We start from the raw sequence: 21,246 nt of genomic DNA on the forward strand, positions 1-21,246 counted from the left end.
CCCTCCTTCCACTCTTTAGGGACTTGACCAAGTGCAAGACTCGTATTAAAAAAATATGTCAAGGCAGGTGTCAACTCTCTGGCACATTCCTTCAGAATATGCGGTGATATATTATCAAGTCCCACAGCCTTATTTACATCTAGTTTACTCAACTCCCCAAACACCTCTTCCTCACTTACAGTCAGTCTCTCCTCCCCATCATCAACTGCTCTTAATCTCTCCATGAAGTCACATTCACAAGATTGAAAGATCTTTATGAACTGCTCATTAAGTATCTCCACCACACATTCTGCAACAGCTGTCTTTATACCATTTCCTCCAATCAGTGTCATCCTTCCATAATCATTCTTTCTTTTGCTGGCTACATATCGAAAGAACTCCCTAGGATTCTTTTTAGCTTCATTAGCTAACTGCTGTTCATACCTCTCTTTAGCTACTCTCACCAACCAAGTCACTCTCCTTGCCTGGTCTTTGTAGAACTCATGAAATTGGTTACTTTTGAGGTAGTTATCCCTCAAAAACTCAAGAAACTCAATTTCTTTACTTCCAGTTGCTATCTCTTCATTCCAGTCTATATTGCCATAATTAAAATCACCCATAATGATCACCCTTTTCTTATTTGCTTGGCTTATTTGACTATACATTTCACTATCACCACCATCCACATTACCAGGTCTATAACAACATCCCACCAAGTATTTGATTCTATTCACCTCTATTTCACACCATACTGCCTCAAAACCACTGGCCCCATTTCCCTCTTGCATCTCTACCTTGTATGGACGTAACTCTTTCTCTATCATCAATAGCACTCCCCCTCCCTTTTTACCCCTTCTATCCTCACGAAACATATCATACGTTTCCATGTCTATTCCTGTCAGGATGTCATCCTCATCTAACCATGTCTCACTTATTCCGACAATCTCTGGGTGCACAGACGCAATTAGTGCACCATTTCATCCGCCTTGTTTCTTATACTTCTAGCATTGGTATACAAACACAACAACTCATTTCTGGATCTACAGCTAGTTCCACTGATACCACTCACTCGATGTGATCTCTCCATGCTGGACTGGGGCCATTTCCCTTTCTGCTTCTTCATTTTAGAACCCTTTGCAATTCCATCTGTTCCCTTTTGATCCCTGATCATCCCATTACTTTCCTGCCTACACATTCTCTCACCTCCTCTTGGAGCATCCACCTTTCTCACGCTGTGTATCCCTGTCCACCCTGAGCCTCGCCGTTTCCCTTCTCCTCTTGCACACCCATTCTCTCATTTTCTATACTCATACCACTCACTTCCACATTCATTTCCACTCCTTCAATCTCTCCTGTCTTACTCTCCTGCTCTTCCACATCACTCCCCTCTCGATCTGATTCATTCTCTCTATTCACTTCTCTACCTTCCAGCAGCAGTCTCTCCAAGCGACTCACACCATAACCACTCAAATGCAGTCCATCGCTCCCATACAGCTCACTTCGTCCCTCAAACTCATTCCACATATTAACAAACTCTACTCCCATCTCCTCACACATTTCAGCCAGAATATCATTCATAATCCTTGCTCTCCGCCTCATTCCACCACAATCATACCTAGGCAACACACTGACCACCCTTCCTGTCACACTATTCTCCTTTATCTTTCCAAGCCGTCTCCTGACATTCATTTTGACATGCTCTTTGTTCTCTCTCAAATCATTCGTACCAATTAATACAATTAACTCTTTTGCTCGTTCCCGCCTCATATTCAATGCCTCAATCACTCTACTCATTTTACCGCCTGGAAAACATACCTTGTGCATTTTATCCTCTAGCACACCTTTAATAATGGAGTCGCCATACAACGCCACTCGCTCATCTTTTGTTATCTCTTTCATGCCATCATGATTTATTTTAATAGTTTTGACCTGAATTCTCTTAATTTCATTCCGCATCCATTTCATTTCTTGCTTCATCCAATCCAATTAACCTTCTGAACATCGCAACACATTCACTCTGTCATTAAATCTTTCTAACTTTCTAACTCTCGACCCCCTCTTCTCACTTTCCCTCTAATTCATCCTTCTTTGTTTCCGTACTTTCGGTCCAACATACGTCCAACTTTCACTATCATTCTTCTCACTCTCACATATCTTTCTTTGTTTCCGTACTTTCGGACTAACATGCGTCCAACTTTCGCTATCATTCTTCTCACTTTTACTGTCATTCATCTTTCTTTGGTTCAGTACTTTCGTTCCAACATGCGTCCAACTTTCGCCATGAATCATTCTTTTTTTGCTATTGTTCATTCTTTCGATTTTTTTTACTTGCGATTTCTGCACCACGCCATTTCTACTTTCATTCGTTCTCTCAATTTCGTTTCTTTCCGCCTCACTTTCGTCCCTTTTAACATCCGTTACGGTTGTCAAATCGCTCTCTTTCTTTTTTCCTGATTTTTTAACATTTTTTCGCCGGTCTGTCTCGCCATCCTTCTCTTTCAAACGTGCACTCGCGACACTATCGGTACTAGCACTTTCTGTCATCATCAACTTCATATTCGCATTCATCAATTCCTCGTTCAGGTCACATTTCGCACACACCCTTCTTCCATCCGCACTAAACATCCACAAATCATTTATGTAGTCGAAGGAATATATAACAGACCTCACACTTAACGAACCGACTGAAATCCAAATTAAAATCATGGAATGACAATACCGCCGCCATTTTTTTTTTTTTCTCTGCAGGTTACTAGGTCTAATATTAACGTTTTCGTATTTAGTTTAAGCAAGGAAAAAAACCCACACTAATAATATCAGTAGCATACAACGTTTACAGCCGCTCTTACTTAAACAATTACGCATATATACTTAATTATTCCTAGTAAAACTTATCTGAATCAGGAGCTCTTCAAAACACGTTCGTAGTGCTTGACCCACTCTTTTTATTTTATTTGTTTTTATTTCATTTCTGATTCTATTTCCTTAATCCATGAGATATCTTTATTATGTTCAATAGGATTATCCCAGATTAATTTCCAAAATTTGGTGTTTCTTCTTTCTCTGGTGAATGATTGCTTGCATTTGCATTTCTCTGGAGAGACTGAAAGAATTGACATTAGTTCTGTCAAAATTGCATATTTTGTACATATTAGTTTATTCTTGCTTCATATCTTTTAATTTTCTCTGCAGTTGCTATAATTCTTTGTTTTAGCTCTTCAGTAACCTCAGAAGTTGTTTTGTTGGCCAAATTATATGTGTTAATCAGTTTGTTTTTGATGTTATTATTTTTCAACTGTCCCTCTTTAATTTGCTCAGATCAGCTTGAAGTTTGTTGATCATTCCAACTGGATTTTCCATTGTGCCAATTGTTTCATTCTCAGCTTCACTGTAATGATATAGGCTATGCTCTATAGGAGCTGATTTCTTTCCTTTATACTGTTGGTTGTGATGGCTTTTATCATAGCATTTGCATCTAAGAGGAGCTGTTTTAGCTTAGATTTATGTAAAGCTTTTAATAGTGGTAGTCTTATGGTCATTTATGGAGTTCATATGTTCCAGTATCCTTGACTTCATTTTACACTGCACTTCTGTCAAAACATTCTGAGGTATGTCATCAGCTTGATGCTTACTGAGTTGAATTCGAAAGTTAGATATAGCCACCTCCTGATTATTTGCTGTTACAGTAGTTGTTGGTTCATCCTGGTCATCTCTGTTAGGAAGGCCTGTGTTTTCATACTGTTTGTTAAGTGCTGCATGCTGTGAGACTTTGTTATCAGACCTTTGGATCTCATTATTCAGCAGGTATTCAAGAGCGCTGTGAACCTTGTCTTTTCTAGTTCAAGATTTTCTTGGCTCTGAAATTCATGATAAGGAGAGGATTTTCAGATTACTTTTTTCTATGCTTTGATTTTCTTCATGTATGATGTGGTTGTTGTCTTCAACTGGTTGCTATTCTGGGCTGGGATAATTGTTGATGAATCATTAAAAACATAGGGACAGTGTTTCCTAATGTGACCCTCTTCCTGACAGAAAAAGCACTGTGATGAAAAAGATAAGTAGAAAGTGTAGGTGATTCCATTTATGTCTGTGTTGATTAACTTTGGCAGGTTGTGTAGTGCATTATTATTTGGTAAATGCATTAATGCCTGTCTTCGAAAGCTTTTGACATGGGCGAATTCGGGCTTTTTCGTGGCTGCTGACAATGTGCATATTTTTCCTGTGACAGAACCGTATCTTGATAACATGGATTTGATGAGTTGATGGGGAATTTCAGGTGGAACGTTTGATACCATTATTTTGTCGGGTCCAGAGCTATTGGGGCTGTTTCGAAGTGATAATAGCCGACATCAATGCCTTTTTTGCTGTACCATTTGTGCCATGAGGTGTGGCTGAAATACACCTGCACATACTAGCTACGTGGGAGGCATCAGTAATATTTTTTGCAGGGTGATCACCATCAGATACTCTTCTAGTGGGATGTTTTCTTTGGTGGTGAAAATAAGAATTCCATTTTCTCGGGAAATGACGTTGGTAGCAGTGGTATTTTTGCATTGATTGGTCTACCGCTGGCTGATATGGCAATTGCATGTGAGATCAGTGTTTTGCGGAACAATAGGATATTTCCATTAGATACAATATTAGCATAAGATTTTGAATTGACTGACCTGTTTTACATGTATATAACTTCTTTGAACATTGATCTTCCTTCTGGGTCCGAATCCATAGGGGGTCTTTGTTTTGCTGATGTACGAGTCAGTGGATGTACAGGAATGTGCACTGGATTACTTTGGTGGTAAATTTGTTATGGTGGATTACTATAATGGTGTTTACTGTAGAGAGAGATCTGACTGTGTGTGTGTGTGTTTGTATGTGTACAATATGAGCAGCTGATAGCCAACATCTATGTAGAGTTAAGCCCCAGCCTTATAAAACCAACTTCTTATTCTTTTCCTTCATTCTGTCTACCTCTGTTTTTTAGAACAACCTTGCTTTTGCTTTCTCACTGATGAATATAACCTTCAGTTCTTCAAAAAGCACATTAACTGAATCATCCTTTCTCTTTCGGTCAATGATTTTAAGGAGTGTGTGATAGACTTTGTGTTTCCTAGGAAGGACCTCCCACGATGAGTCTTTTGACTCCATGGAGGCCTAAATAATAATAATAAAAATAATAATTAATCACTTACTCACTCATGGCATTGTTGTGTCATAAGATTTATACCTATCATGTGTGGGATTGATGCAAAATATTAAAAAAAAAAAATACATTTACTATATCAGATATAAAAGTAATTGTAATATTGACAAGTATTGCAATGGTTAATTTATTATTATTATTATTATTATTATTATTATTATTATTATTATTATTATTATTAAGAGGCATATGTCTAGAATCTTAAAATTTTATTTTTATGTTTCAGAATATCCACTTTGTTAAGTCCTGGTTACCATATCTGGATAATAAGCTGAAGGTTCTGGAAGAAAGCAGTAATGAAAATTTTCGATTATTTCTAACAACGCAGCCACCATCATGTCCTGCAGACAACATTATTCCACAAGGAATACTATATTCTTCAGTCAAAATTGTTACTCAGCAATGTACTGGAGGTTCTAAATTGCTTCATCAGACACTTGATACATTTAGTCAGGTATTTTCATGCTGTTCTGTTATTTATTCTTTATATATAGGTGAGATATTGTCATCATCAGAACCTGGATAACCCAGGAGCTCGCACTAGGTGGCATTAGTTTAACATCAGCTATCGTGTGGACATCAGCAAGATAAGTTAATTTTATATTTAAACGTGTGCTGATATTGTCTACATTGTAGATTAATTATTACTGTGAAATGCAGTGTTTGAATAAATTTCTTAGGTGATATTTTCATAAATTCATTATTTTTTGGTAGCACACTGATGCATGCTGTGGATTTCTCAGAAATGGTCTGGTTCTGTCAATGTAATACATGTGCATGGGAAGATTTTTTTTATTATTATTATCACATGCCTCCAAGGAGTCCAAAGACTCATTAAGGGAAGGCACCTACTCTACAACGTTTTCTCTACTCAGTCTGCCAACTACAGCAAACCATATCATCTACACCAATGCCATCTACTGCCCACCACCACTAGTATTTCACAGACAATCACAAACATCCATGCCCATGGTGGAATTCGAACCCGCAGCCTAGGCTGGAGAACGGATAAGCTAACAACTCAGCTAACCTGACTGGCTGGTTGGCCAAGTGGATATTTATCAGGCTGAAAAAGAATGAATGTGGGTATGTGGGAAATGCAATAATCTGATGGACAATGACACTTGCTTAAATATGAGTTTAAATAGTTTAAATATGAGTAGAGAACATGGCATCATAATTGACAAGGCAGTTGGGATTGGGCAAATGCTCAGAATTGTGTGAAATGATAGTGAGGAAAAAGTTCATTTGACAATAATTTATACAAAGTTAAAAAACAGATTTAAATTAATGATAATTTAAATCTGTTGCAGCACATGGGTCTGGTTGTCAGATTGGTCAACTAGAATCAGGATTGGCTGTCTGATAGCTATCAGAGAGTTATGTATGGTGGAGCAGTTTCAAGGAGGCAGAGGATTACAAGTGGGGTCCCACAGGGCTCAGTACTAGGACCTATATTGTTTAACCTTTATATCAATGAAATTGCCAGTGGATTGCAAGGGGATATTCAGTTGTTTGCAGATGATGCAAAGCTGGGAAGGATTATTAGTAATAGTGCAGATGTGGTAGCCCTGCAAGAGGATTTGAATAAGCTAGATAGATGGGAAAATGAATGGGGATGTCAGTGTAATGCAGCAAAATGTAAGGTCTTGAGGTTTGGGAAACATCGATGGGATGCTGCATACTCTATGGGAGGAGTTATACTGGAGGAAGTAGCGGAGACAAGAGATCTGGGGTTGATGATTGATAGAAACCTGAAGTTTAGGGGACATATTGCAAAGGTGGCGAAGGTAACACAGAGGATTGCTGCAATTATGAGAAGGACACTGACCTGTAGAGATAAAAGGGTTATCATTCCATTGTATAAGTCTCTGATGAGACCACACTTAGACTATTGTTCTCAGATTTGGTCCCCAGGATTTGAAGGGGATAAATTAACTGTGGAAAGGGTACAAAGATGGATGACAAAGATGGTTTCAGGACTGCACAATTTTGGTTATGAGGATCAGCTGAGGGAATGTGGACTGCAGAGTTTGGTGGATAGAAGAAGGAGAGGTGATATGATTGAGACTTTTAAACTGTTGTGAGGTGGTTACAGGGTTGACACTGGGGAGTTCTTTCACTTGGTTGAACAGCAGGAGGGAGTGATGACAAGAGGACATCCCTGGAAGTTATGAAAGGAAACTTTGAGCAAGAGGGTGAGGAGTGGTTTCTTTGCATGGAGGGTGGTTGAACCTGGAATGCATTGCCTGATGGAGTGGTGAGAGCGAGAGCGGTCAATGAGTTTAAGGAGTGGTATGATAGATTTGTGTTTCTTAGGGGGTGGACCTCCCCCTCGATGAGTCTTGACAGACTTTATGTTCTTAGGAAGGACCTCCCACGATGAGTCTTTTGACTCCATGGAGGCCTGAATAATAATAATAATAAAGTGGGCAATAATAACATTGAAACACAAAGTACAATTAACGGTAAGATGGTGAGTGGGATTGACAGCGAATGAGTGCCTGTGACTGGTGATAAAATAGTGAGAGTAAATGATAGCAAAAAAGGATGCAAGATTTGAAAGCTGATTTGGTGAAGATGAGGAAGATGGGAAGGGAAATGAAGAGATTTGTAGATATGTGTGGAAAGGTGAAGAAGAAAAAGATGAAAACAAATTATGTTGGTATGAAAATGGTAACAAAAGACCTGTGAGTGTTGTTGTATGGGGATCAGATTATTAGAGGTGTTGTAAATGAAAAGATGCACAAGGGTTGTTTTCCTGGAGGTAAAATGAACAGATTAATTGAGGCATTGCATATGAGGAGTAAGTAAGCAAATGAATTGGTAGTGGTAATAAATTACTTCACTGGGAACAAGAAAATGTAAGATTGGATTTCAGGAGGTTATTGAGAAGAATAAAAGAGAATAGTGTGATAGGAAAGGTAGTCAGTGTGTTACTCAGGTATTGCAGTGATGAGATCAGGTGGAGAGCAAAGATTATGAATGATATGTTAGCAGAAATGTGTGATGAGAAACGAGTGCAGTTTGTTAATATGTAGAATGAGTTTGAAGGAAGAATTGAACTGTATAAGAGTGCCGGACTGCATTTGAATAGTTTTGGTGTGAGTCATTTGCAGAGACTGCCACTAGAAGAGAGAGAGAGAGAGAGAGCAATGTGTGCACAGAATGAATCTGAGCAAGTAAAAGTGATGTGAAAGTGCAGGAGAGAGTAAGATAAGAGAGAGACTGAATTGGTGCTTATGAATGAAGTGGGTAGCCAGATTGTAGAGAATGACAGAACAAGTGTGCAAGATAAACAGGAAAGTGGAGAAACTTAGAGTGGACATATATATATATATATATATATATATATATATATATATATATATATATATATATATATATATATATATATATATATATATATGTGTGTGTGAATGCTAAGAAACTCAAACAACCTTTGAGTTTCTTATCAGAAAAAAAAAAAAGGAAATGAAATGATTGCACTGATTGAGTTTGTTTATCCCAAAATTGTTGGAATAAGTGAGACATGGTTGGATGAGGATGGCATCCTGTCAGAAATACAGATGTAAGCCTATGATGTATATCATGAAGATAGAAACAGTAAAAAGGAACTTTAATATAAAGAGCCACCAGGCTTCATTTCGGCCATATAAACATTAATTAAATTAAGGATCTAGGACTACTTGCATTTGGCTCACGCTAGTATTCACTGATATTTTTTTAGTTTTTTATACTATATTCAGCATGAAACTCTCTGATTCCAATCTTTGAGTTTCTTATTTGGTTTTAAAACAACATGGGATCTAATTTCCCCTTAATTTAAGTAAAAAGGAAGATCGAGTGCTATTGATGATTGAAAAAGAGTTATGTCCATACAAGTTAGAGATGCAAAGGGGAAATAGTGGTGGTGGTTTTGAGGCAGTATGATGTGAGATAGAGATGAATAGAATGAAATACTTTCATTGGATGTTGCTATAGACCTGGTAATGTGAAGGGTTGTGTTCAGGAAATGTATAAGCAAATTAGCCAAACAAATGGGAAAAGGGTCATCATTATGAATGATTTTAATTATGGCAATATAGATTGAGATGACATGATAGCAGACAGGAGTAAATAAAATACATTTTGAGTTTTTGAGGTTCAATAACATCAGGTACTATCTAATAGAGGGTACAAGACGATTGATAGTCTTGAATTTGATCATCTCATCAAAGGATGTTATTATAAATGAGGTGTCAGATCTTCCTTCAGTTGGTGAGAGTGGCCATGAAGTGATTATATGATTGGTTGCCAAATATGTAAGCACTTCTGCGAGGAAAGGTATATGTTGAACAACAAGGCTGGTGATTATGAGAAGCTCAGGAAGCAGATTGAAGCCGTAACATGAATGAAAAGTTGGGTGGAAAGACGATCAGTGCTGCTTGGGTGATATTCAAGAACTATCTAGTAGAAGCTTTCCAAAAGTCTAGAAAGTATTTTACCTTGGGTATAATGAATGTTAAAGATACCAAGCTATTTTAAACCTGGTTTTACTCCATTTTCTAAGTAAGCAAGCAAACAGACAAGCAAGTCAAGGTTGCGCCTCCAAGTGTTGCAAGTCTAGTTGACCCTGCACATAGTGCAAGACCAAGGAAACTCATGGTAAAAAATAGAATAAGCTCTGATCACTAATCTTAATATTTACCCTTAATGCAAAGCACATCTCCTGGAGGAGATGTGTGATGCTTTGTATTAAAAGCAAGGGGCCACTACCCAGACCGGTTTTGACCTTTATTGAGGTCTCATCAGTGGGAGATCTTGGTATTTCTAGCCTGGCTCCCACTGATGAGACCTCAATAAAGGTCGAAACCAGTCTTGGTAGTGGCCCCTTGTCTTTAATGCATAGCATCATACATCTCCTCCAGGAGATGTGCTTTGCATTAAGGGTAAATATTAAGATTAGTGATCAGAGCTTATTCTATTTTTTACCATGAGTTTCCTTGGTCTTGCACTACGTGCAGGGTCAGCTAGACTTGCAGCACTTGCAGGTACAAACTTGACTTGCTTGTCTGTTTGCTTACTTGGAAAATGGAGTAAAACCAGGTTTAAAATAGCTTGGTGTCTTTAACATTCATTATACCCAAGGTAAAATACTTTCTACATTTATATCTCCTCCTGAGATTTTCATTTAATAAGGTTAAAACACCTTATGGTAACTTGTTCAGGTAAAATACTTCAAGCTCTGTATTACTAAAATCTTGGTATTTCTAGCCTGGCTCCCACTGATGAGACCTCAGTAAAGGTCGAAACCGGTCTGGGTAGTGGCCCCTTGCCTTTAATACAAAGCATCATACATCTTCTCCAGGAGATATGCTTTGCATTAAGGGTAAATATTAAGATTAGTGATCAGAGCTTATTCTATTTTTTACAATGAGTTTCCTTGGTCTTGCACTACGTGCAGGGTCAGCTAGACTTGCAACACTTGGAGGTGCAAACTTGACTTGCTTGTCTGTTTGCTTACTTGGGAAATGGAGTAAAACCAGGTTTAAAATAGCTTGGTATCTTTAAATTTCCAAAAGTCAGAAGGTTCAATAATGTAGGCATGAATAAAAAGATTAAGTATTCAATACAGAGAAAAAAGGTATTATGGAGGAAACATAAGACGAGTGGCAATAATCAATTCCATGACGAATACAAAGAACAGGCAAGGAGGGTGACTTTGTTTATAACGTTAGCAAAAGTTAAGTATAAGCAGCAATTAATAACGAAGCCAAAAAAAATCCTAGGGAATTCTTTCAATATTTATTCAATAAAAATTACAATGATCATGGTTGGACGGAGTTGATTGAGGAAAATGGTATAACGACAAACTCTCCATCATGTCACATTCACAAGTATGAAATACCTTTATGAACTGCTCAGCATATGGTTGAGATATTTAATGAGCATTTCATGAAGGTCTTTCATCCTTGTGATTGTGACATCATGGAGAGTTTGAGAGCAATGGATATAGAGGAGAAGAGACTGACTGTGAGTGAGGAAGAGCTATATAGAAAATTAAGCAAAGCTGATATTAATGAGGCTGTGGAATTTGATGATATATCACTTCATAATTTGATGGAATGTATCAGGGAGTTTACATCTGCCTTGACATATTTGTTTAATATGAGTCTTACATTGGATCAAGTGCCAAATGAGTGGAAGGAAGGCAAGATTTTTATACTAGAATAAAAAACAGATTATTCCCACTTCCATCTTTAAAACAACTTGAAGATCTGCTTCAAGAAGAATGGTACAAATTTCCACCATTAACTATTCAAAACTTATGAGTCCACAAGAAGAATTCATGCTGTACTGAAGGTAAAAGGTAGTCCAACACCATATTAATAAAGACATATGTATGTATAACAAGTGTTTCCATTATTCTGTCCAACATACATACTACCTGCTCATTCACCATCAGTCCTACCATACTCTCTACACTTCAGCTTCTCATGATGCTGCCTTTACGAGAATAAAATACACTGTTAAACTGATCATTGAATACTTCAACTATATCTTCTGCATTGGTTACCAATCTGCCACTCATCAATTAGCATCATCCTCCCATAGTCGTTTTTCCTTCTAATTGCACATATTGTTGTTGAATTTTTTTCTTGGCAATTATTCATAAGACTATTACATTTTTTTTATAATCTTTGTCAAGTAGCTTTATTTTATCCTCCTACATGTTTCGCCAATCTTTTTCTATTGGCATCCTCAGGGAATACAAATTAGTAAGCTAAAATGAAGGTTACAGACTAGGTTATAACTGATGGTTCTAATTCATACAAAAAATTGGTATTGTGCGTGACAATGTGCGTGTCTCGTTGATGAAACATGTAGGAGGATAAAATAAAGCTACTTGACAAAGATTATAAAAAAAGTGTAATAGTCTTATGCACATATTGTTGTTGTTGCACGGGCACCTCCGTGGAGTTTGAAGACTCATTGCAAGAGACCCAAACTATTACTGGGATTTTTCTTATCTCTTCTCATATTGCACTTTTTTCTGCCTTTACTAACCACCACCTTCCTGGCATTCTTTTGTACTTATACCATTACCAACATTCATCTTATGTTGCCTCTACAGTGCCTTCTTCCAGATTTCATACTTAACCTCTTCATTCATCCATTTTACTCCCACCATGTTTATCCTCTATGCCTTTGAAATACCAGACATTGCTACTGTTAAGTAGTTCTTCATCAGTGCCTGCACAGCATCTGTCCTCTTCCAACTTAACTCCTTTTTCCATGCTACATAACCTTCCAGTTGTCTCCTATGCTTTTCATAATCACCAGCCTTTTAGTTCCACATATATTCCTTCCTTATAGAAGTTTTCATATGACTGGCTGCAACCCAGGTAATCACTTCATTGCCACTCTCACCAACTGGGGGATGATTAGACACTCCATTCACAATCATCTCCTCTAATGATATAATTAGATCTAAGACTCTTAACCCTCATGTGCCCTCATTATACACTACCTAAGATTGAGGTTGTTGTTGTCGATTAAGAACTTGAGAAATTCATTCTCCTTATTCCCTAATGCTGTCTCTTCATTCCAATCAATATTATATTAATTTAAATCACCCAAAATTATTACCCTTCGCTTGCTCAATTTTCTCTACCTTCCACATTCCCAAGCCTGTAGCAACACCCCATCAAATATCTCACTTTATCAATCTCCACTTCACACTACTGCTTCAAAACTACTGCCACTTTTTTTTCTTTGTATCTCAACCTAGCATAGACATAATTCCCCTCCTTACTTCTTGCCTTTTCTATCTTCACAAAAAAAAAATCATATCCCTCCATTTCTATTCCCATTAAGATGTCATTCTCTTCCAGCTATGTTTCACTTATTCCAACAACTTTTGGTCACATAAACTCATTCAATGCAAGAATTTCATCTCACAATTTCATCTAGCATTCATAAATAAGCATAACAGTTCATTTGTCTCATTCTGTTTCCCCCCCCCCACACACACACACACACAATCTATGACTTCTTCTCACCTGCTCTTGTCTGCTTACCTTGTGCCCCACATATTCCTCTGTATTTAATCCCCCCAATGTATTTCTAGCCATTCCATTCTTATGCCTACTATCCACATATGTGCATTCGTTACCACTTTCAGAATCCACTCTCCTTACACTGCATGTCCCTGGCCTAGCCCATCCCGTTTCCCTGTCAAGTGTCATCAACTGGCATCATCCTCCCAGTCGTTTTTCCTTCTACTTGCCATATATTGAAAGAACTCACTAGGATTTTTCTTAGCTTGGTTGTCTAATTTCTTTTTTTCTGTAACTTTTTTCTTCGTTCTCCATAACAATCAGTACTAATTGTAACAAGTATTTAATAAGCAGTTTGAAATATTTCACTAGGAAAGACCTCATTAAGCTTTCCTTTTAATCCTCTTTGTAGGAACTGTTTGAATCAACATCAAAAGAAGCAGAGTTCAAGAACCTCCTATTTTCTTTATGTTATTTCCATGTTATTTTGACAGAAAGGAAGAAATACGGTCCTCAAGGATGGAATTTTTGTTATTCATTTACTTCAGAAGATTTACTACTTAGGTAAAAAATTACATTATATATATATATATATATATATATATATATATATATATATATATTGCAAAGAAACATTTATGCTATAATAATAATATATTCATTTATTTATTATGGTTTTCAATCATGATAGTAGTAGTGGTATTTAAAACTGAAAGATAAGTGATATTTTAAAAATGCAGGTGACTCTCATTATATGCAGGGTTGCGTTCTTGAGAATCACCACAAATATTAAAAATGTATACAATAAGAGGCTTATAACTTGATATCCATTCACGTTATAGCATTCCCAAGTGAGTGGGATTATTATGATCTTTCATGATTAATTTTATCAAAAATGAACCTATTTTTCATACATATTAAGGCATAAAAGTAGTAAATAAAATATTCTGTATGTATAAAACAAAGAACTATTAAAGCAGTTCTTTATTTTCACAATTAATACATCATAACCACATCTTAATCACATCTTCTTTATCTGGCATACTGAAGTTGAACACTTATAGGAGGTTGAACTACTTCTTCAAGAATCTCTCAATGGAAACCTGACCTGAAGTTTTCTACTTCTTATTGTTAACTTCTCAGTGTGTAGCCTCCTTCTTCTCTTTTTTGCTTTGAAGAGAAATTTATGAAATTCTTCAGTAGCAGTGTGAGCTGCAGCCTCTCCAGTCATGTTGAGATTGAGGAATGCATAATGACTCTTATAGTGGTTGAACCACCAACAACTTGCAGCAAAAGGTGCCAGTTGTTTTCATCTTTCGTGAGATCTTCATGCAAAATGTTCACTTGTTTGGCCACCCTAGACAAAGGCATGTTCTGCCGGTTCTGATGCTCAATCCATATAGCCAGCAAGCATCCTTTCTATTTCCTCAATTGCATGACATTGAGATTTTGTTATAATCGTGGACGATTGAGCGCTCTGCATGTCATATCAAGCTATGATTACCTTAGAATCACTTTGAATATTAATGCCACATTCACTCTATGAAACTGATTCAGAACTTCAAACTTCAGCTCTGAAGAACTGGATATCCTAGACCTTTTCTTCACTTCATCTTTATTCACATTCTTCTTTTCACTCTTAGTTTCCTTTGTTTGTCTCTTGCCAGACATTGTGATCAAAGTAAGTAAATAAATAAATATCTGTAAATAATTTCCATGCAAGAAGTTAAAAGACAGTGAAACTGGTGAGCACATATGTAGGAAGTGTTCTGAGAAAAAGTGTCAAAAGTGTGAAGAGTAAGAAGTGTGGCATCGAAGGATCAAGTGCAAAAGGTGGGAATATTTCAGTGACAGTATCACAAGATGTTGTTGAAAATATGGGGTGAAAGCAAACAAGGATGAATAAGGTATAGGTGATATCATGAAAGAAATGAGGGAAAATTAGGATGATGATCAGATAGTAATGAAAAAGATATGTGTGCTACTATGGAATCCACAGGACCAAACATAAGATAGAAAGATTGCAGAAATTTCTGGTGATGGTGGCAGAAAAGTAAAGGAAAGTAATAATGTGAGGGAAGATAAAGCAGAATATGAAAAACCGAAAAAGGAAGAGTAAGAAAAGACTCATGTATCGAGACTGTAATAAGGGGTGTGCTTCAGGAGTGTACAGTAGACTCTCGACTATCCGGCCTAATGTGATGGAAGGGCAGGCTGGATAACACAAAAGCCAGATAGGCCGGAGTTCTAGACCTACCTTTTTACACAAATGTGAAAAGGTAGGCCTAAGATGAAATAGTCAAAACTTACAGTTTTTAGTTTTTGAAAAAGTCCTTGATAGACGACTGCTTCACCCTTTTAGCCCTCTTCCGTGATGCAATGTCCCTCCACTTACGCAACCAGATGATATCAGCTGGCGTCGTTTTCTCCTGCTCACTAATGTACTGCAGTGCTGTCTCAATCGTCTTGAACCCTTCTGAATGTGGGATGAGATTTTTCCTGTCATCTAAGGATGCTTCCTCCTCTTCTTCTTCCTCCTGTGTTGCCATTTCCACAATAACGTTGTCAGTTATTTCATCAACTTCGTCGTTTGACATCCATTCTGTAATGTCGTCTGCATTGACATTGTCACAGCTCGGTACATTTTTGAGCAATGAAACAAGTTTATCATTTTCATGTTCCACTTCGGTTTCACACACGGGGTTCAAGGTTGAAATGTCCACCTTCATGGTCCAAAAGAATTTTCCAAGCCTTTACAAGTGATATGGTTCGAATCTCTTCCCATGCTTTGGCCAACCACCTTATGACATCTAGCAAGTCAATCTTTTTCAGAGTGGTTATGCAGTCTTCATTATTATCAATCAGTGATATCAACGAACTGAGAAGACGCCAACGATACTTTTTCTTTAGCATTTCAAGGACACCCTGGTCCATCAGCTGACAAACAGCAGTCACATTGGGTGATAAAAATAAAGCTTTGATGTCTCCATCTGTGAGTTCGTCACTGGCAGGATGCGAAGGTGCATTGTCAAGAAGCAGCAGAGCTTTTCTCGGCAAATTGTTGTCTTTCAAATGTTTTTCTACAGTTGGTACAAATTCGTTTTAGAACCAGGTTTTAAAGATTTCTGAATTCATCCATGCTTTCTTTTGATGTGTGTAATATAGGGGTAGTGATTCTTGATTTTTCAGTTTTTTAAAAGCTCTGGATTTCTTTGATTTTCCTATTAACGTAAGCCTAAGCTTGTGGTTGCTGGTTGCATTACTGCAAGCCAAGATGGTGACTCGTTCCTTGCTTAGGGATGCCAGATACACTGGAAAAAAATACGGAACACTTTTGACTGAGGGTGAAAGTTTAGTATGCACATCCATCACATATGCCAGTCTTACAAAATGATTCTAACTTTCCAAGTGTGTGAGTGGTAAGGTTTAGTATGCACACTTTACTAAGTACGAATAAACAAATACTAAATCCAATTGTTAGGCTGCATCTTTTCATTAAGCCACTTTAAGTTGCCTTAAAATGGTTTTTTACTTACTATTATAGATACAAAATAGATTGTTAATACAGTAATGCTCTTCTCACCTGACAGTATTCTTATTAATCAATCGGTCTTGCTCACTCTTGCAATACTTTTCTGAAGAATGAATTTCACTTAACAATTGTTTGTTTTAAGAATCATGTCATGAAAAGCTACACAATCCTCACTGAAGAATGATAGAAGGAGAAAATAATGTGTCTACAGTTCCCTGTAATGACGGAGAGCGATGCTTGTAATAGAATAGAAATTGTAACTCATCGATTTTGTTATTCAGTCTTGAACTCTAAAATACAGGACAAAAAGCTGTCCCGAAGAGTTTTCTCGGGACAACAGGACGCATTAGCCAAAAACAGGACGATCCCATATTTTATGGGATGTCTGGGATCCCTATCCTTGCTTTTCTTGTATCCTGGTGCAATGGCTTCTTTTTTTGATGCAAGCGTTTTTGTAGGTAACATCTTATAATTTAAACCGGTCTCATCGCAGTGGTACAACTGCTCCCCAGAAATTCCTTCCTTTTCAATAAGCTTAAAAAGATAGTCTTTGAACAAAGGTACAGCCTCTTTATCAGCAGATAAAGCCTCCCCACTTATGGTAATCTGGCGAACACTGAATCGTTTTTTCCACCGATCTAACTATCCATCACTGGCATTAAATTCTGAATCTTCTCCTTCTACATGTATTTGTCGCTTAAATTGCAATGCTTTTTCCTGCAATATCAGCCCAGTAACAGGCAAGCCTTTTCCTCTTAAGTGTACATGCCACAAAAATAAAGCTTCCTCAACTTCTTTATGCTTACCTCATTTTTCTTACTTTCATTCCGCTTCCACTAGCTTGGGCAGCACACCACTTTTCAATTTCTGCTCGATTTTTCTTCCAGTCTCCAACTGTACTTTTCCTGACTCCTACCTCCGAAGCAATAGTTTTTTGCCGTTACCTCAGAGTCTAGTCGCTTTATAGCTTGTAGTTTCTCCTTCATAGTCACTACAACCTTTTTTCGTTTATCACCCATTTCGCAATCTTTAATAAAAAAACAATGAGGCACACCAAACAACAATTTACTAACGTAACCAGGAACAGTTGCAAACATATTCCGCACTTGTGGGACATCTGATACACGACTGACGAAGCAGGGAAATCCATACTTTGCATGTCTCAACTTGTGTTATGCACACGGCACATAGGAGGATTATTGCAGATGCCCGCTTGCAATGCCTTGGCAAAGTAAATTACAGTACGTATTCCTCATTTTATCACGGAGAATTACTGTATTATTATAATTCTCTGTGGTAAAATCTGGGCTCCGGATAGTACAGAGGCCGGATAGTTGAGAGTCTACTGTATGAAAAAATTGTTTCCCTGGGTTAGAGACTAATGATGTTAACAATGCTGTTAGGAAACTAGAAGAAAAGTGAAGGACTTGATTATTTTAGCAGTACAAGTGATCTTTCAGAAGACAGTTGCTGGTACAAATAAATAAGAAGAGTGAGAGACACATAGAGTAAAGATTGTGAGTCTGCTGCCAGGTATAAGATAAGCTGAGAAATAGAAGAAGAAGAGATATTGATTACAGATAGGTCAGTGAACAGAGGAGTGGTGTGGAGTTTGTGGATGTATGGAGTGAATTCAGTGTATGAAAGATTATGTAAGGCTGATTATTTGCAAGAATTTAGAGTTAGGTAGCTTAACAGTTCAAAAGCATAGAGTCAAGGAAACTAAAGAATTTATGGTGAGAAGAGTGAAGGTGAGTGAGCAAGTGAAAGAATGTGCAATTATCATTATCATTATCATTATATGGATACCTCAATGGAGTCTGGAGACTCATTGTGAATACCCACACTAACTTTTATACACACAAAACCTGTCATACCTCTCTTTTGAACACGTTCACTGTCATGGAATTCATGACTAATTCTCGCAATTCATTCCACTCATTCACCACTCTCACTCGCAAAAAAATCTAGTTCACACACTCTTACGCAGATGATCCCTAGTTTCTCTCTCTCTCTCTCTATTTGCCACATATTGAAAAATTTCTCTTGTGTCAATCTTATAAAACTCCTTTAATATCTTATAAGTTTCTATCATGTCTCCTCTTTTTTCCCTATCAAGTAAACTTTGTAACCCACACACCTTCAACTATTCTCATAGGATGGAGCATTCCACAAAACCTTCCACAAACCTGTCAACAGATTAGTCACTCATCTCTGAATCCTCTCTACCACCTCCTGATCCCAAAAAAATCTGGGTGACCAAATCTGTGCAGAGTAGTCAAGATGCAGCGCTGAATCATAGCCTTATAAAGAGGGATAATAACTTCCCTATCTTTACTTGTTAGCATGTTTTTCAACATCCAAGTAATTCTTAGAGCTATTTTACCAATTTTTTGCAATATGCCCTCTGAACTTCAACTCTTTGGCCACCATTATCCCTAAGTCCATAGCCTTATCAATTTCCTGTAATTTTACTAAATGTAATGCCTCAAGTTCTGAAATTATTTTATTTTATTATTATTAGCATCTGACCCTCATGGAATCAAAGGACACATCACAGCAGATGCATACTCTCTCATGCAAAAAGTTCATTGAACCATACTTTAAATCTATACACAGCTTCTGCACTAATCACACTTACAGGAATGCATTCACTCATCAGTCATTCTCTATTCAAAGAACCTGCTTCTCACTCTCCTGGTCACATCCTCCTTATACTGCTTCCTGGGATGGACTCTACTTCCTTTTAAGGAGGAGTAGAGTAAAAAGGTGGAAGTACTCCTCCTTTTAAGCTTCAGATTTTCAAGAGATTTGTATTCTTGAAAGACATGATACTTCATCTAATCATAGGAGAAAACCCAATAAGAAGTAAAATAATGATAGATAATAAAATGTTAGAAAAAGTAAATACTTTCAAATACTGGGGATGTGACTTATCATATGAATGAAAAAGGCATTGACATTAAAATATCAAATTTTGTGAAAGTAAATGGCATAATAAACAATATATTTAAGCCATCCCTGGTACAAAAACAAACCAGAATCAGACTATATGATGTCCTGTCTAGACCAATCTTATTATATGGGAAGTGAAACACGGACCATAAAAAAGAAGAATGAAAAACTGATCCAAATAGCAGAAATGAAAGAAAAATAGCTTGACATACCAAATAGGACCATAAAACAAATGAGAAATTTTACAATCCCTGAAAAACCAATTAACTACTATATAAGTAAATATAAACAAAAATGGTGAACCTCCCTTTGGTCGGACCATGATGTGAGGAACCTTTATCTGGTCTCATTCCTAAAAGTGAGTTAGCTGGTCTCATATGGAGGTAGAGGGTTTTTCCACCCAGAAAAACTCGAGTTTTTCATCCCTCAAAACAGGTAAACCAGACTGTGAACACAAACGGATCTACAGTCATAAAATACATACTTAATCTCTCAATAGAAGGGCTCACCTGTCCTAAGGGATAGTGGAAGAACGGGGGGGGGGGGGACCCATATGAATAAATAAAAAGCAAAAATGGTTAGAACATCTGAATTGAATGGACAATAGCAGACTCCCAATAATACTATATGGATATCAAATAAATGGAAAATGAAGAATTGGAAGACCAAGAAAGTGATGGTATACAATAAAGTGGTGTGTGTGTGTGTGTGTAGAAAGTTTTTTACCTTGGGTATAATATATGTTAAAGATGCCAAGCTATTTTAAACCTGGTTTTACTCCATTTCCCAAGTAAGCAAACAGACAAATGAGTCAAGTTTGTGCCTGCACGTAGTGCAAGTCTAGGCAACTCGTGGTGAAGGTGGAATAAGCTCTGATCGCTATTCTTAATATTTACCCTTAATGCAAAGCCCATCTCCTTGAGGAGATGTATGATGCTATGCATTAAAGGCAAGGGGCCACTACCCAGACCAGTTTCGATCTTTATTGAGGTCTCATCAGTGGGAGCCAGGCTTAGAAATACCAAGGTTAAGTAATACAGAGCTTATAAGTATTTTACGAACAAAGGTCGAAACCGGTCTGGGTAGTGGCCCCTTGCCTTTAATGCATAGCATCATACATCTCCTCAAGGAGATGGGCTTTGCATTAAGGGTAAATATTAAGAATAGTGATCAGAGCTTATTCCACCTTTACCACGAGTTGCCTAGACTTGCACTACATGCAGGCGCAAATTTGACTTATTTGTCTGTTTGCTTACTTGGGAAATGGAGTAAAACCAGGTTTAAAATAGCTTGGCATCTTTAACATATATTATACCCAAGGTAAAAAACTTTCTACATATATATAAGATTGTTGTCCAATTTGCCAAGAGGAGTGGTGACCTTTACAATGTATCTGGAAGGAAAACTAGTAAAAAAAGAGATCCAGATTATTTGGAAAGTGAAGTGAGTTATCAAAATTTCAAGTAGATAGATGTATGATTTGTGTTAGGTCATTACTTATAGCAAAGACTTCTGCTTCTTATCCAACCTGGTTGGTG

General features: G+C 37.3%; 1 protein-coding gene across 1 annotated transcript in view; it reads left to right on the plus strand.

The window, feature by feature from the left end:
• Dhc93AB (Dynein heavy chain at 93AB) overlaps positions 1-21,246 on the plus strand; it is a 1,274,973-nt gene that overhangs the window by 1,166,481 nt on the left and 87,246 nt on the right. Inside the window, exons 57-58 of the mRNA XM_090403805.1 lie at positions 5,406-5,633; positions 13,634-13,785. Of these exons, the coding sequence (XP_090259931.1) occupies positions 5,406-5,633; positions 13,634-13,785 (380 nt within the window). The remainder of the gene's footprint in view (positions 1-5,405; positions 5,634-13,633; positions 13,786-21,246) is intronic.

This window comes from Typopeltis vanoorti, chromosome 1 (assembly GCF_054136105.1).
Source record: "Typopeltis vanoorti isolate ZY-2024b chromosome 1, IOZ_Tvanoo_1.0, whole genome shotgun sequence".
NCBI lineage: Eukaryota > Metazoa > Arthropoda > Arachnida > Uropygi > Thelyphonidae > Typopeltis > Typopeltis vanoorti.